At 45.6% G+C, this 17,304-nt stretch overlaps 1 protein-coding gene across 8 annotated transcripts in view; it reads right to left on the bottom strand.

The window, feature by feature from the left end:
• The window catches only part of TDRKH (tudor and KH domain containing), a 375,719-nt gene that overhangs the window by 63,672 nt on the left and 294,743 nt on the right, over window positions 1–17,304 (bottom strand). For 4 of the 8 annotated variants that reach the window (XM_085639768.1, XM_085639770.1, XM_085639771.1 and 1 more), the window contains exons 12-13: window positions 10,727–10,817; window positions 9,138–9,674 (exon numbers count right to left, since the gene is read on the bottom strand). In XM_085639768.1, the coding sequence (XP_085495894.1) occupies window positions 9,138–9,674; window positions 10,727–10,817 (628 nt within the window). The remainder of the gene's footprint in view (window positions 1–9,137; window positions 9,675–10,726; window positions 10,818–17,304) is intronic. The other 4 variants (XM_085639774.1, XM_085639775.1, XM_085639772.1 and 1 more) reach the window with 3 other exon arrangements.

Genomic DNA, 17,304 nt, shown 5'->3' with positions numbered 1-17,304 from the left:
TCTCATCCAGGGGATACTCATCAATAGTCATAATCTATGAATAGAGTAGCAAGCCCATACCCAAAGTCTCGCGGACGAGCAACAAAGCAGTTAAAACATACATTAAAAGACACATCTTGCATTACAGTTATGCAAATAGGTTCCTCAAAGAGGCCTGCCCCACCTGGGCGTCGGCCTGCGCGTCTGAATCTAGGCAATAATGGCACGTGAAAGTATGGACTGAGCGCCACGTAGCCGCTTTACAGATCTCAGACATGGGAACATTGCGAAGGAGTGCTACAGTAGAAGCTTTCCCTCGAGTAGAGTGTGCTCTAGGTTTACCCTGCAGAACTTTGTGGGACAGTTGGTAAGCCAAAGCTATACAAGAGACAATCCATCTAGAGATAGACCTCTTGGCCGCAGCCAGCCCGGTATTAGTGGGCCCATAGTTAACAAAGAGCCTGTCTGACTTTCTAAGAGTAAGGGTCTTAGCTAGATAGAATTTCAAAACCATCCGGAGGTCAAGAGAGTGTAGAGCTCTCTCCGGGGGAGTGGTCGGCTGAGGAAAGAAGGTGGGCAACGTGATCACCTGATTAATATGGAAGTCCGAAACCACCTTGGGCAGGAAGCTCGGATGAGTACGGAGCACCACCCTATTAGCATGAAACACAGTGTAAGGTTCCTTGCAGCAGAGGGCCTGAATTTCACTAACCCTACGGGCCGAAGTGATGGCTACTAAGAAGGCAGCCTTCCAGGTCAGATGTTGCAAGGAGGCCTTATGAATAGGCTCAAAAGGAGCTCCCATCAGCTTAGAGAGAACGATGTTAAGTTCCCAGGAAGGGGAAGGAGACCTCACTGGTGGGTAAACTTTCTTAAGCCCTTCCAAGAAATCCTTTACCACTGGCATCTGGAAGAAAGAGGTCTGGGTAGGAGACTTCCTATAGGCTGTAACAGCAGCTAAGTGTACTCTGATGGAAGAGTATTTTAACCCAGACTTCGCCAAGTATAGTAAGTAGGGGAGAATAACCTGTTCTTGACCCCGGATCGGATCAAGGGCGTTATCTCTACACCAGAAGCAGAATCTTCTCCATTTAAAGCCGTACGACTTTCTTCGGGAGGCAAAGAGGCCCTCCACGAGGATGTTCATACAGTCCGGAGGCAGATCTAGATGTCCGTATTGGATGAATTCAGGAGCCATGCCGTCAAGCGGAGGGAGGGAAGATTGGGATGGAACACCCTCCCCTTGTCCTTGGTCAGCAAGTTCGGTAGGCACGGCAACCTCCTGTGTGGTACTTCCGACAGCTGGAGTAGATCCGGGTACCACCACTGACGGGGCCACTCCGGGGCTATTAGGATCATCCGAGTTCTGACTCTGTAGAACTTCTGTATCACTGCCGGGATGAGCGGGAGAGGAGGAAAAGCGCAAAGCAATGTCCTCGACCAGCTGATCAAAAGCGCGTTCCCCTGCGACCCCCGTTGAGGGAACCTGGAGGCGAAGACGGGGCATTTTTTGTTGTCCGCGTCTGCGAACAGATCGATGTCCGGTGTGCCCCACAAGCGGAAGATGTCTTGAGCGACGTCTTCGTTGAGCACCCAGTCGTGCGCTTCGACGAAGTCTCTGCTGAGGCTGTCTGCCTGCACGTTCAGGGTCCCTGGCAGGTGAACCGCGACGGTCGTCAGGTTTCTCGCCAGAAGCCATCTCCAGATTGACTGGGCCTCCAGAGACAGGACCCGTGATTTGGTCCCTCCTTGCTTGTTCAGATAGAACATAGTTGTGGTGTTGTCTGTCTGAACCTGAATATAGTTGGTTTGCAGGGATGGATACAGGGACTTGAGAGCCAGGAGGACTGCTCGTAGCTCCAAAAAGTTGATGTGATAGCTCTGCTCGGTAGCGGACCAGAGACCTTGTACTTGAAGCCGGCCCATATGAGCACCCCAGCCCTGCATGGAGGCATCGGTGACCACTGTCTGTCGGGGGCGCCTGATGGAATGGGACGCCATGAAGCAGATGGGAGCTCTTCATCCACCACCGGATGGAATCTTTGGCGGCTTGATGAAGGGTAATGCGATCCTCCCAGCAGCCGGACCTCTGCGACCACTGATCCTCTAGATCTTGTTGCAGAGGACGCATGTGCAGACGTGCATTGGGCACAATGTAAATGCACGAAGCCATCGACCCCAGAAGAGACGACACTTGTCTGGCCGTGGGGCAGTCCGTGCTGAGAAGAGCGTGGCCTTTCTGAAGCATGGAGGATAATCTCTCCTCCGAAGGACACACGCTTGCGCTTGAGGAGTCTAGAGAGGCGCCCAGGTAGTGGATCCGCTGAGTGGGATTGAGGACCGACTTCCTGTAGTTGACCTGAAGGCCCAGCGAGTGTAGAAGGTTGAGGCAAAACAAAAGAGGACTCTGGAGTCGAGCCGGAGTTGAGCTTTTCAAGAGCCAGTCGTCTAGATAGGGGTAGACGAATATCTTCCGTTTGCGGAGAAAAGCAGCCACCACCGCCATGCACTTTGAGAATGTTCGTGGGGCGGACTTGAGGCCGAATGGCAGGACCTTGTATTGATAATGCTGGCGAAATATCTGAAATCTGAGAAACTTTCGATGTTTCGCTGAGACAGGAATGTGGAAGTATGCATCCTGTAAGTCGATGGCACACATCCAGTCCCCCTGGTGAAGATGTGGGAAGATCTGGTGCAGTGCCAGCATCCTGAACTTTTCTCTTTTGACAAATCCGTTGAGTAGGCGGAGATCGAGGATGGGTCTGTACTCTTTGACCGCTCCTCTTTTCTGAACAAGAAAATACCGGGAGTACACTCCTTGATTTCTCTGCCTGGTTGGAACTTCCTCTATGGCGTTTTTGGAGAGGAGAGTGGTAACTTCGTCCTTTAAAAGTTTGTTTTGGATGGGAGGGAGCGACTGTCTCCGTGGGGGTACCTGCGGAGGGGGAGATTTGAACCTCAGCAAGTAGCCACGCTCTACAATACTCAGCACCCATCTGTCGCTTGTAATGGCTTTCCACTCTTCCAGGTAAACAGTGACACTTCCTCCCACCGGAGTGGCGAATGAGAGCGGAGGAAGTAAGGTTTCACTGTTTGGAGGGCTGCTTGTTAGAGGACTGCTGCTGTTTTGTACTTCCTCTTCCTCTGCCCCGACCCCTTTGCTGAAACTGGGACCTCTGTTGGTTCTGAGAGGACCACTGGGGTGTTTGAACGCGCTGGTGAAAGGCACGTTTGTCGCCCTGGCGAAAGCGCTTCCGGAATTCTTTGCGCTTTTCCAGCCCCACCGCCTTCACGGTGTCCAACTCCGCCTTCATCTTGCTCATCTGGTCATCAGCATGAGCCCCAAACAGTGATGATCCATTAAAAGGCAGGTTGAGAATTCTTTTCTGCGCGTCCGGCTTGAGGCCCGTTAGCCTGAGCCAGGCCGAACGCCGGGAGCAGACGCCATGGGAGTAGCCATGCGCGGCTAGGTCCGAGGCATCCGCCGCTGCGCTGATGATTTGGTTGGCCACCAGGCCGCCTTCTTGTAGGATCTCCGTGAAGTCCTGCCTGTCGTCTCTAGGCAGTTTGTACACGAATCTGGCGAGGGAGTCCCAGAGGGAGCGATCATACCTCCCCAGCAGGGCTGAAGCGCTAGCCACCTTCATGTGCGAGGCTGAAGTGTTGCACATTTTCCTCCCGTAGGAGTCCATCAGTTTACTGTCCTTCTCAGGGGGGACAGAAGAAGATACTGAGGCCGAGTGGGATTTCATAGCCGCCGCCACGATTACTGAGTCTGCTGGCGGGTCCGCCCTCAAGAATAAAGGATCCTCGGTCGGAACCTTATATTTCTTTGCTATCCCCGACAGTACAGAGCCCGCTGTAGCCGGAGTGAGGAACGTGGCCATTGCTGGTTCCAACAGTCCTGGCACCAAAGGAAGCAGAGGTCTGGGAGCCGACCGATGATGCAACGTGTCAAAGATCACAGAAGTGGGCGCCTGAGGAGTGTGCAGCGCGATGTTCAACTTCTGCGCCCCTCTACCCAGAACGTCCGAGAACGTTGCGATGTCATCCACTGGGGACACTCGCGATGGAGGTGTTGAGGAAAAAGTAGGGGAGTAGTCCCGGACTGAGGACCTTGTTGATGAAGTCCCAGTGGACGACCTGGTGCGTCGCCTCTTGTGGCAGCGTTCACTCTGGTGAGCCCTTGACCTTGATTTGCGCTTGGACGGAGATCTTTGAGGTCTTGGCGCGGAGCGACGGTCTCTGGAACGAGACCGGCGTGGTGAAATTGGCCTTGGCTCTCTCGGAGGAGACGTACTCCTGCGCGGTGGGGAATACATGCGGGAGCAGTCCGATCCCGGACTCCGACATGCGCCAGTGTTCCCATCTCGTAACCAGCGCGGTGACAGTCCGAATCGCTCTGGAGCCTTGGGTGATCCTTCAGGAGATACTTGCACGATGTGCAGTCCCGGAGATGATGACTGTTCTCCTGGGGACTTCTCCGCTCCAGTTTTCGCCCTTGACGTCGAGCCCCTTGACGTCGACGACGTCTGCGTCACCATCGGCAAGTGCGACAGCGGTCTCGACGCCGATCGCGGAGACCTCGACGTCGATCTCCTCTTCTCTGGCACCTGACGCCGGCTGGGTGACCTAGACGTCGGCCGTGACTTCGACGTCGACCTCTCTCGACGCCGACTGGGCCTTGACGTCGACCTCTCTCGACGCCGACTGGGCCTTGACGTCGACCTCTCTCGACGTCGGCTGGGCAGCTTCGACGGCGACCTCTCTCGACGTCGGCTGGGCGATTTCGACGTCGACCTCTCTCGGCGTCGAGGTGGTGGTCTTGACGTCGATCTTCCTCTCGACGTCGACCTTCTATGTCGCCGAGTGGGGGTAACCTTCGACGGCGACCGGTCCACTCGCGGCGGAATGTACGTCGCCGCATCTCTCGACGCCGACCCCCTCGAGTGTGGCGGAGAGTGTCTCGACGTCGACGGAAGCCTCAACGTCGACGGAAACAGCCCAGACGTCACTGTACCAGCAACCTGCGAGCCCGCAGGGCTGTGCCTCGACGCCGACTTACTTTTGCGCGGCGGAGAATCTTGATGGTGGGATGAATCCCTCGACGTCGAAGTTCTCTGCCTCTTCGCCGGCACCCTCGACGGCGAACCTCTTGGACTCCTGTTCTTTCTGGAGCCAGGGGAGCTGGTGTGTCGCCGTTTTTGTACTTGCGTAGCTGAAGAAGGAGGTCTTGATGAAGAGTGCTCGCCTTCACGACGGCTTCGTTACCTCTCCAGTCCTGCATGTAATTTAATGCGCTCTCTGTCCCTCAGAGTGCGCTTAGAGAACTTCTGGCAGTGGGGACACTGGTCAGGATCGTGTTTAGATGGTAAACACACGATACACACAGAGTGTGGATCCGCCAGTGCCATCTTGTTGCCACAAGAAGGACATTTCCTAAATAAAGGAGACATTCTGACTGGAAAAAATTCGAAAATTCACTGGACACCAGCAGAATTATCCCTTAGAAGTAAGAAAACGTCGAAAAAAGCTTGAAAAGGCTGTATTTCAAAATTTCAGTCAAAAACTGAAGAGCTCAAGCTCCAGGATCCTCACAGAAGGAGCCGGAAAAAAGAACTGGCCCAACTGCCACCTGTAATGCATCATGGGAGCAGGGGGTCACAGGCAGGCCTTAAAGGCACGGTCCCCCTACTCTAATGCCTTAAAGGCAGGGTGTCAGTTTTCTTGATTTCTTGATACTCTGCTGCAGCCTACTGGTGAATGCCTACAATTACATGTTGCTTTATGGCAATAAAGCAGTGCTGTGTTATGATTTGTCTATGCTTCCTTTTTTCCTTATGGGATAGGGGTGCACTACTATGCAAATATATGTAATTTACAGCATTGCCAGGTTTTGAACATTGTTAGGCTGCAGTTATATGTTTTCACATATGTGTATATATATATATATATATTTTCTATATGCTCCGGGATCCCGCACATGGGCGGGGATTATTCATAGATTATGACTATTGATGAGTATCCCCTGGATGAGAACGGAACCTTCCCCTTTCAGAATTTCAGAAGCTGCAAGCTTTGCTATCATCCTATGAATGGTACATCAGAGAGCTCGACTACGAAGTGGAATCAGATAAAGATCCTTTACATAACTACAGCTCCAACTATGCTTTTGGTACATGGAGAAGCAAGTGGTATATTTATGTTCATAAGATCTACTCGAATATATAAATAAAAAAACCTCATCACCAAAAGAAAAAAGACAAAACCATAAGAACCAACAGTACACTAACCAAAAAGATTCAGGAGAGAACCATGCCCCTACTTGGGCGTCCAATCTGGAATCTATGTTGAGGTAATAATTTATTGCCACATACGTATGGTCCTCCAGGTCGCCATCTTACATGTGTCAGTAATGTCAATGATCCTTATTAATGCTGCAGTTTCCTTTCTACCCCAAGATGAATTGGCTTAGTGCCTCCCGGGCAATGTTATGTTGGAAATGTGATTAATGGCAAGCACCTGATCCAAGCCATGGGTGGCGAAATCAGTTAGATCAGCCACAACACTACTCACTTTGTTGGACACCATCATGCAATCTTGTATTATCTTTGCAAAATCCTACCCGACTGTCACCCGGGAGCCTCCAACAGGGACTTATACCACCCGAGTAGGGTATTAGCACTTGCTGTCTTCATGGCAGTTGCTTACATGCCACAAAAATTCAAAACAACTGCATCAATTTACTTGCTTACCTTTCAAGAATGTACAGTTGCAGATGGTGAAGTGGGATGATACTTCCTTGAAGCTGCCACTATGATTCAATCATGAGGCATGTTTGCACGCAGAAAGAATGGGTCTTGTTCAGGTGACCACCATTTCTTCTGAAAGCGTACTAAAGCGGCCTTTTCTGAGGGTAAAGCAGAGAACACCTCCATAGCCAGTTCTAGCAGTCCCAGAATCAAGGGAAGCAACCGGGCGTGAAAGAAAGGTGGTTCAAGTTCTCAAAGATGACTGTAGTCTTTAGTTATTCAATGATAGACATGCTAAGCTTTGCAGCACCTCTTAGCAAGCTTTTATTTAATCTGCATCTACATCCTGTAATCTACAGGAGAAAGTGTCCATGGAGTAGAGTTGGGAATATTGTCACACTAAAGAAGATGAAGACTATGTGTGATAATGAGATTTTGACCAACTGGAAAGATCAGACCATCACAGATATTAAGTGGTTTACTTTAATCAAGTTTGCTCTAGATTTCAGAATTATATTCACTATTCATTGGACGTTATTAGATAGTTCTGGGTTTCATGTTGGATATTTTGTCTACTAGATAACCTGACCAAGCCTCTTCCCTTTGCCTCTTTTTGGAGTGCGCTAGCTAAGCTATTGTACATCTGGACTAATGGAGGCAGTTTTATCATCCATTCTCCCTTACAAGCTATCCTGTGATGGAATGCTTTCATTTTGTCATACCCATGACCAGAGGGATATCTCTGCGAACATCATCTTGAATTGCCCTGGGTGGCACCTAATCAAACCCAGATAAACAAGCTTCCCTTGCGTCAATTGCGCTTTTGTTCCAATCAACATTAAGCGACTCCACTTTTGGACACAGTATGTCAAGGCACTCCATGTCAAGAATTTGACTTCTAATTCAACATCCATGTATTGCTCACTGTCGAGATCCATCTCAACGTCGTCAAAAGCCTCTGCTTCTAGGGGAGGGTCTCCTTTGACATCTATGTTGGTCGTAACTGCGCACTCCCAGACTCTGGATCCCAGAAGAGGCACAGCCTGCAGCAGATGTGGCTAGTCTTCCACTACCAGTGCCTCACAAGAGAGAAGACTTAAGTCACAAAATGCATAAAGATACAAGAGCTGATGAACCTCCATGGATAAAGTATGGGAAGGAACAATAATTTTGCAGCTTCTTGGAAAAATCAGAAGACTAGGACTGCTGCTCTTAATCTAGAAAAAGCAAGGAAGATATAAAGTGTTTTTACATGCATCTTCCAGGTCTTCAGCATGGAGAAAAGAATATATTCGGCTAGAATTGCAGATTCCCCTCCGCAACGGATATTTCGATTAGATGATATCAGTTACTATACGATCACAAACAGAGTGGCTAAAAGAATCAATATAAAGCTAGTCTCCAGTGGAGGAAACTCGTCTCTCAAAGCTTCAAGCAAGACAGATGCTGCCTTTAGTTCCTAGGATTATGGACTAAGATGCACCTTTTTTTGTCCCTTCCCCATAAAGATAGTGGAACGCATATCAATAAAAGGGTGTAAAACTTTGACAGTGGATTGCAGAATTATATTTGGGAAAATAAGTGAAAACGAGGTTTAAAGTACAACAATCCTGTGGAATGGATACCGGTCATAATATGCTAAGAATCAGTAATCAAAATAATCTACAACATGCAGAAAGATCAAGAGGCCACAGAGGGAAGTGTAAGTAGCTCACAAGTTTAATTATCAGAGGCCAACTAGCACAATCTTCTCAAGGTAACCATGGAACTCTCAAGCAAGTTTGTCCAGCAGTCACTGCATGCCATTTACAACATGTTTGTAATTGAAACCAAATATTAACTTTCTCTTCGCTGCTGCCCACTATGGCAAAGGGATGAACTTGAAAGGAGAGTCAAGAGTTCACTTGAAGTTCATTTGGCATACAATAAATCAGATCTCAAGTGCTTCAACTACAAATCAAACGTAAAAATTGTGACTAGCCAGTGAACACAGAAGAGGTCAAACCAATTGTGGTGGTAAATTTGATAAGGTAGCGCACACGTGATTATTGAAAGCTTTAGTGCCAGAGAAAGTTTCCCAATTCCAAAGTCTGTTCTCCAATATATATCATTTTTACCCATCGTTATGTCTATTCCATGAACGGATACTTGTGCAGGGAAGACCTTCACCATAATGTACTATAGAAAAAACAGTGATGGTGGTATCCTACCTCTCGAAAATCATCATGCAACACTTCACACTTTTCCTGTGACTTGTTAGATTCTCTGTAAGTGACCTATCACTGTGAGAAACTATTTTCCCTACGCATTGCAAATATTGCCTAGAGACCCACTTTCACCAATCACTATCACCAGCTGTGAATTTGTTTTCACGCAAATACTTCTCTGTTACGGTTTCCTTCATACCTCGCTCAGTCTCTCTTGATGAATCTTCCTGGTCACTGTCCGCTGAACTGATGGATATGATGCTTGGATGAGAGTTGATGCCAGACTTGGTGGAGCTGTCAAAAACAGAGCTAGAAACAGAGTCCTCTGAAGACAAATAATAAAAACAGCCCCGGGGTGAATATGTACTGCTGTCCTCCAAGCTGCTCTCTAGCAGGCTTGAGCTTGTTAAGGAACATGTTGAGCTGTCCAGACTTGGGCTAGAAGAGGCAGTGCCACTACTAGGGACTTCGGTTGTCACAGTTGAGGGTTCTATGCCAGGCATGACAGGTGTATCAATAGAACTTTCAGCATGGCTCACAATAGTCCTGTTGAGTTGCTCAGAAGCCTTTGCATCATCTAATGATACCATGCTAATGCCAGCTGCTAGGCTATTGGAGTCACACAGGATGTCAGATGGTGTGGAGATCTTTGTGGCATCCAAAACAAATGTGAAAGTCTGATTCATTGGGGAAGCTTCAGTTTCCACATCAGATCGGAGAAGCTGGATGCAACAATCTAAACAAGCAAAGTCACCTATTATGCTGGGGCCATACTCTGACACACGCCTCCTAGTTTTGAATGTTACATTGTTTAAGTCTGACATCTTATTTCACTATCTGCCAATTATCTATGACCAGCTGACCTCTGCATCCTGTATTTACCTGGTGCTCCATGGCTAAACTTAGGACTGTCTATATGTAATTTTGCAGTAACTTGACGGCAGAACTCAGCCCCTGCTTGGTGCCCTTGCATGTTCTCTGTGGCTTAACTATAGACTTTGCCTCCTGGATTTGGCTACACCAATATGGTTATAATCATCTCTTGCTGGTGGAGTTTACCCATTACTCTTTCCATCAACTCTAACCTCTACATTATGAATGTATTCATTACTCGAAGAGGGAACATTCACGCTTGCTTCCTGGAGCTCCTCATTCCATGACTGAAATCTGGTTCCTGATCCCTGAATCTGCTAAAAATTAAATGAATTTCTTGTTGGTTCCCTGGACTGCCTCATTTACTCCGTAGCTGTACTCCTACCTTTGCTTTAAATATGTGGCCAACTTTATGGCTCACCTACCACATTTGCTTCTTTCAGATGATTGAACAACTAAAGCTGACCTCACGCCCAAATCTGAGCAGTTTACCCGTAACTGCCATCTGCTAACCAGTTCTCTAAGGATATAAAAGCCACCTTATGTTTTACCACTGGTATAATCTCGAGTCTCATGCTAACCTCGTCTGCACCCTTTATTCTCAAAACCCAAAATCACTAATTTCTCATAAGTCATAATAACCAAGGACAGTACACTTCATTCTCCATTAACATCACTGTTCTAGTTGGCCCGAAATCTAGTGGCACAAATGGACTATGGTAGAAGCATTGTTCTTGGAGCTATTCTTTATAGGCGGATGAAAAGAAAAGGTGTAAGGCACACCCCCCTCTTGATCTTTGTTCAGAGTGGATGCCTATTTTGAACATAACAGGACAAAAGTTAAATCACTACTAGTATTTACAATACGTGAATCCAGCCAATGGGTTCAATGCACACACATTTATACCAGATTACCTGATAGACTTAGACAGGATAACGTAAGTGCTTCTTCTGGACTTTTTTTGGTCTCCATTAAACCGCTCAGAGAGCAACCTGTGACATCCTCCTATGAGAAAACAAAAAGGCTTTTTAATCATAGCTGTACCCAGCTGATGATCCACAAATTTAGTAAGACGTGCAAAGGCTGGACAAGCTTTGGAAATGGATAACTCTCCCTCCAAATTATGAGAAATTTTCATGTAGCCGATCTAACCCAAGTGTCTCTTTAATCTCCATACATAGAGCACCAGGAAGTTTATCCTTGCAGATGTGTAAATGCCTCTGTGCATCAACTACTACATGTCAAGCGTTCATTAATTTTCAGAAAACTAACAATTTGTTCCTAGCTGAACACTGAACGTATGGCGAATGTGAACTTTATGAGACTATGTCAAAAGTTCATAATACAGCAACATGCCTATAAACATTGGATTTCACTACGGTCATGAATTCATAGGCACATATGGCCATAGACTCCAACAACTACCATTCCCAAATTGTGCAAAGGTGAGGAAAGGTTGTCTGACTATTCCATACAGGACTATTTTTGCAGCTTAAATTTCTAAGTTTGCCACTGGAAATCATTTTTTTTTCTTCAGCTTTTAGAGTGACTTTTTAGCAGCTCATGCACCTTACTCAGACCTCCCCTATTATGCCAATGAAGGGACTGGCGATCAAGCAGAAGCCCTGAAGACCTATAACTCCATCAATCGTGTTTGAACTGTAAACATTTTAATTAATCACAAAGCAGGGACATTTGCATATGGATACATAAAAATGGAAAAATAAGCTAACAAGAAAAAAACGTTTTTGCTGCAAAATAAAACCAAAACGGGTTTTGTAAATTTTCATTATTTCTATATGGAACGGCAAGTAGACTGATTAGTAAGTGTCTTGGGAAGGCAGTACACAAGGTCACTTTAAAAGATGCCTCCTCTGCATGGCTTGGCAAACAGGTAGATCGGTTCAATTGTCTGTGGCTCAAACATTAAATATTGCTTAAAGTATAAATGGCATTTAAAGGTGCTTGACTAAATAAAAAAAACATGTAGCTTTTTGTCTTTAGACTTTTCATAGAATAGTTTTAAGTAGTCTACAAAAGAACAGCTAAGCCAAGTCTGGACATCCATAGCTAATGTTTGTTGATCTGACATCCTTTGTCTACGGCTGGAGTTGAAAGGCTTTTATATTAATTAGTATATGCCTGGTAAGTCTGATGATTATGACTGGATAGATAATACGGGAGAGGCGAGACAGATTGATTGAGATAAAGGTCAGATATCACTTTTGGAGTGAGGTAACGGAGTTAATAGTTGCTTGCTTCAATCAAATGCAATAGGTGATCCCTAGAAGGCAAGTGTGTGAATCATGATTATGCCTGTGGGTGAACCCAACTTTCCAGGATCGATATGCATGTTAATAGAGTTCTCAGTGTTTCAACACGTTTGGTTAATACCACAATTTATTACAAAGTTGACGTAGGTTCTTTGTAAGTATCAAACTTATAGGCCCTTCAATTTTTTTTTATGACTGCAACAGTCACATACTACTTGTTTCTTGTCCGCTCTAGTGTGTCAAAACATGGTGGTTTATCTTGGATTGTTCGGGTGAACGCTCCCAGATGACAGTTTACCGGCAGTTCAGATGCCAACTTCAATGTATCAAGAGCATCGCAAATAAAGCTACCATGTTATCACCACATACGGGCTTAATCATTTTATTGCATTTGACACTGGCGATTAGTTTTGTGATCCCACTGTCACCATCTGAGTAGGATGTCTGGCAAACTGGAGGATTAGAAAGGTTTGGGGCCTTGATAAAACTCAGAGCGATGCCACCCTGGAGAAGCAGAAATTAAGACATGTCTTTTTCAGCATTTGCAAGGATTTGTGAAACTTATTGATGAAGCTACAGAAAGAAGACATAATAAAGGAAGCAGAGTCCATCATAGTGCTTACTGTCGAATTGAACTAGTAGATGCTTTGAGACCTCTTCATTTGTGATTCATTTAGAAGTTTTCGTACAAATGTGCGTTGTTCTGTTTCACATATGCAGTATCAAGTTTTAACTCATGATGAGCCACATTTTCAAGGACAAGGAAGCAAACTGAGAAGCTTCTAAGATGATGCGCTAGTCTTCACCAAAGTACAGGCAAACATTTTGAAATTCTATAAGAGGTTCACTCCAGAATGTCAAAAGAATGCCTCATCTTAAATGCAGATGAGTGCAAACCCAGACCTCAAGATGATTATGTTTGCCACTCAATCTTCTTATCCAATGGGGTGACTCCAAAAAATAATTAGTAGAAGCAATTCGTATGGCTCCTGCACCAAGTGATCAAGATTAACTGAGATCTTTTGCAGGACTTGCGAATACTACAGCAACTTTGAATAGAACTTTGCTTCTCAAATAGAGCCATTTTTTCTTTTTTTAAAGATGCTGTATTTGTATGGAAACTGGCAACAAAAGGTTTCTGAACTTATCACATAACACAAATAATGGTCCAACACTACAACCTTTCTCTTGTGGCAAACAATGCATCTTTCTGTGGAAGCTTGTGCCTACGGTTTTGGGGGAGCTCTTTCCCAAAAATCAGGCAATAATAAATGAACAGTTGCCTATACTCCGAAAACTCTGAGCCAGGCAGAGACGATACTCTGTCACAGAGAAAATTACTAGCCGGTGTGTAGGCTGTAGAACACTTCCTGCATTTTAATTGGGGTACGAGGTTCACTTGCGAACAGAATAAAACCCACTTGTTCAGAAACTTACTAGGTGGCAGGGCAGCATCTACTGCTCATGTGGCAAGACTTTGTTCCAAGCACCAGGACACGCCAATCAGATTGCCAACTGTTAGTCAAGATTGCCATGTGAAAACCACTAGGGGGAAGCTCAAGAGGATGAAGAGATGGATGTGGTTGCTTGTGTCAGCAATGTATGTCATCCAGGTTGTGGAAGAGAATGAAGACAAATGGTTTGCTGTAAGTGCCTTGGGTAATGAATTGAACCTTGCGAAAACTCCCAAAATTTCACAAGAGCAGAGTGTAGTTGGAGTTGGAGAGTTGTTTTCCCTAATGACAAATGCATACCTCCACAGGTCATGTATTCATGTATGCGATCATTGTAAACAGTGGAAACATAGCAATGTCTTCATGGCAATTAACCTGTTGAGACAGTATTTTGGTTGCTGGAAATGGATGTAGAAACCGAATGATGGGTAAGGCAGTGTGTAGTTGATTTCACATAAGATACAAATTGAAAGACCACTGTATCTCGCATGTGTCCCATGGCCAACCTTTGTGTGGCAGAAAGTAGATATGGACATCTCTGGATCTTTCAGAACTTTGCCTACTAACGATGGACTTTGCTATGGTTCTCATTGATTACCACTCCTAATGGCCTGAGGTGATGTGCTGAGAGGATCTACTTATGTTGTTTTAGATTTCCTAATGGACATTATTAGCTGGGGACGCTATCCTGAATTCCTCGTTACTGGCTACGATAAACAGAAACTTTGGCAGAAATCACTACATTCCTCAATATACATGATATTAAACACATCAAGACAGTGTTATATAATCTCCAGTGTAATGGCAAGATAGAATGTTTAAATGAGTATCCCAAAGAAAGAGTCTATCTTACGCTGGTAGGGAATGTTCCAGTTGATATACTATAATCAAGTCTACAGAATCTAGCCCAACTGAGATAGGGGTGTCACCGTTTCACATGTTAAAAGGTAGAGAACCCACTGGTTCAATTTGTCCATGGCGGCTTACATCCAGAATACACTCATTCATTTCCAACCATTTACCAAACTCTTCAAACAGTGAATGCAATAATGCCCTTCCACACAAAAACAAATCTACAACAATTTACAGAATTCTGTTGAAGCAAAGTTTTTAAGTGACTCATGCGCACTGCATATGCTAAAGCCTATGACACCAATCGTCACCCACTGGGGAACAGGTGTGCCCATCAGCACCTGCCTTTCTATTGATCGTAGAAAACATCAGCCTTTTGGTTCCCTTCCCAGGTCACTGCCCTTCCTATGGTGCAAAATCCAAATGATTCATCTTGGGCATGGGATTGTGACCTCTATGAGAAAGGAGTTACTTACCTAAAAGTCCAGCCCTCCAACATTGGTATCTTTTATACGTTCACATACTTGAATCGTTCCCAGTCTTCAGACTGGAAATTCCTGGTACATTAAATAGCAGTATGCAGTGTTAAAATTGCCATAGACCGAAAGTAACCCGTCATTTTCCGATCTTTCCTTCCAAAGCCAAAGAGCAGGCACACATTCACAAAGCATCACTGTTTTTATGTAGACGAGAAGGTGATGCAGTAGTGGAGTAGGCAGTCCTAAGGAACCTGTTTCGATAAAGAGGAGCTTCCTCCCACTTTTAATATGTAATTGAATGTATACTGCTTGCTATTCAGATTCAAGCCTGTGATGATATGAAAGATCCAATGTTGGAGGAAAAACTTAAGGCCCGATTTTGATTTCAGCCAACGGGTTACTCAGTCACAATGGTGACGGCTATCCAGTCGGCTGAAATATAAATCCCATAGGATATTATGGGATTTATATTTCGGCGGATGGGATATGCGTCACCGTTGTGATGGAGGGACTTGTTCCCCGAAATCTAAATCAGACCCTAAGTTACTTACCTGTAACTCTAGTTACAAACATAGGTATATTTTATAAATTCACATGACTCTCAATCCTCCCGGCTCATTCATTATATTCTCTTCTTTCACTTGTGTTTTGAAAACTGAGCTATGGTGGCCTCTCGGGTGAGTAGGAGCCAACGTTTTCAGTTAAGTGGCTGAAGTTTGGGTTCATTCAAATAAGGTGGATGTGCTAGTAAACAGATTATGTTTCAGGCCTATGGACCTTCCAACACTGTATGCTATTTTAATGTAGCAGGGATTCCCAGCCCAAAGATGGGGAATGATTTAAGCATGTTAATTTATATATAGATCTAGTATAAGAGTATCTGGGTGAGGCTGCTCAAACTACTCCTACAATTTGCAGACCATGGCCCAGTGCCACCATAGGCCAGTCAACAACCCAACCCCACTCCCTCCAACATTTTCTTTAGCGGTTTGTCAAAGCGTTGAAGCATAACTGGTGTGTTGTGGCAACTGTACAAAACGCTCATATTAGACTCGCTGTCACTCACCAACTTTGCTGTTTTATAACTTTGGGGAGAAGCCCCATTCCTTGTGTGGGTGAAATTGTTCTTAATGTAGATGGCCAGAAGGGTATAGTTTGAATCCTCACCCTTGGGTATAAGGTTTATGACTAGATATTAAACGGAAGTCTTATTTCAGCAGGAAAGGCTTGTTTCCTTCAGTTTGAATGCTTATTATGAGTTGATGTGAAGCCCATTAACTCAGACTTCGGTACTTTTATCTTGAGCCAGATACCTGTATAATAGATCGGACTGATTCAGCTGCAAAGGAACAGTTACCAATAGGTCAGCCAGTGACACCAGCACAACAGCCACAAACATTGTGAGCTTAAACATGTCCAGACCCAGCCGCATGCCTTCAAGTCCTTGGCTGCTGCAGACTCTCTACCGCCAAGGATCCAAATGGGAGAAGCGACAGAGGGCACCCCTGCCATATTTCTCTCCAAATCATTACTTTCTGGGTCTCTAGGGCAGTTATTCTGAAGTTAGCCATGTTGGTTTCATTGCACACCCAGACCGCAATCAGTTATGACTGGCTGAAGTCATATACCTTTAAGGTATCTCTCAGAAAAGCTGCACTCCACTCTATCAAAGTTTTTTTTATGCATTGAGTGGAGAAAGGACCCCCTGCCCCCCCTCCCAGAGCCTCAGTGCAGTATCTATCAGGTGAATCCTCTTCTTGTGTTGTAGCTTACTCTACTTCCTTCCGCAAAGCCCACTGATAGGAGCATCAACTGTGGCAACACCCCCCCCCCGCCCTTCAGCCAGGTTGCCAAGATTGTAGTATAAATCTTGATATTTGTATTAAGGAGTGAGATTGGTTTATATGGCACATTTATAATGTCCTTACTCTGCTTGGCGATGACCACCATTCTGGCTTCAGTCAGTCTGCAACCCATGGCCCCAACCCCCCACCAAACCACCCAGTCCAGGGCACTTTGAGGGCTGCTTTCAAACTCTTAATGGCCATTTCTTCCCTCGAGATAGGTGGGGTCAAGTTCTTCGACCTACCCAGAGATCGCCCAGCCTACAACTGATTATCTCACATACTCTTTCACTGACTATTCGTTCACTGGGTTAGCCATATAAGGTGGATTTCGGACTCTACTGAGGAGTGTACATGGCACCAAGGCCGCTTATTCTCCTCAGCATTCCATTCAGTAGGAGCCACTTGCCACTGATGTCTACAAATTTGCTGATCACGAAGAACCTTGTATATGTCCCAAAGATTATTCCCATCCTCACTGTTTTGAACAGACACAACACATTGTTGTGCTGGGTACCAGTGCAAAAGCAGCCTCCACGTATCTTTGGACAGCAGACATGTTTCCTGAAGTATGCAAATGCCCTCTATTT

Source organism: Triturus cristatus, chromosome 12 (assembly GCF_964204655.1).
Source record: "Triturus cristatus chromosome 12, aTriCri1.1, whole genome shotgun sequence".
Taxonomy (NCBI): domain Eukaryota; kingdom Metazoa; phylum Chordata; class Amphibia; order Caudata; family Salamandridae; genus Triturus; species Triturus cristatus.
This window is presented reverse-complemented; position numbering and strand designations above follow the sequence as displayed.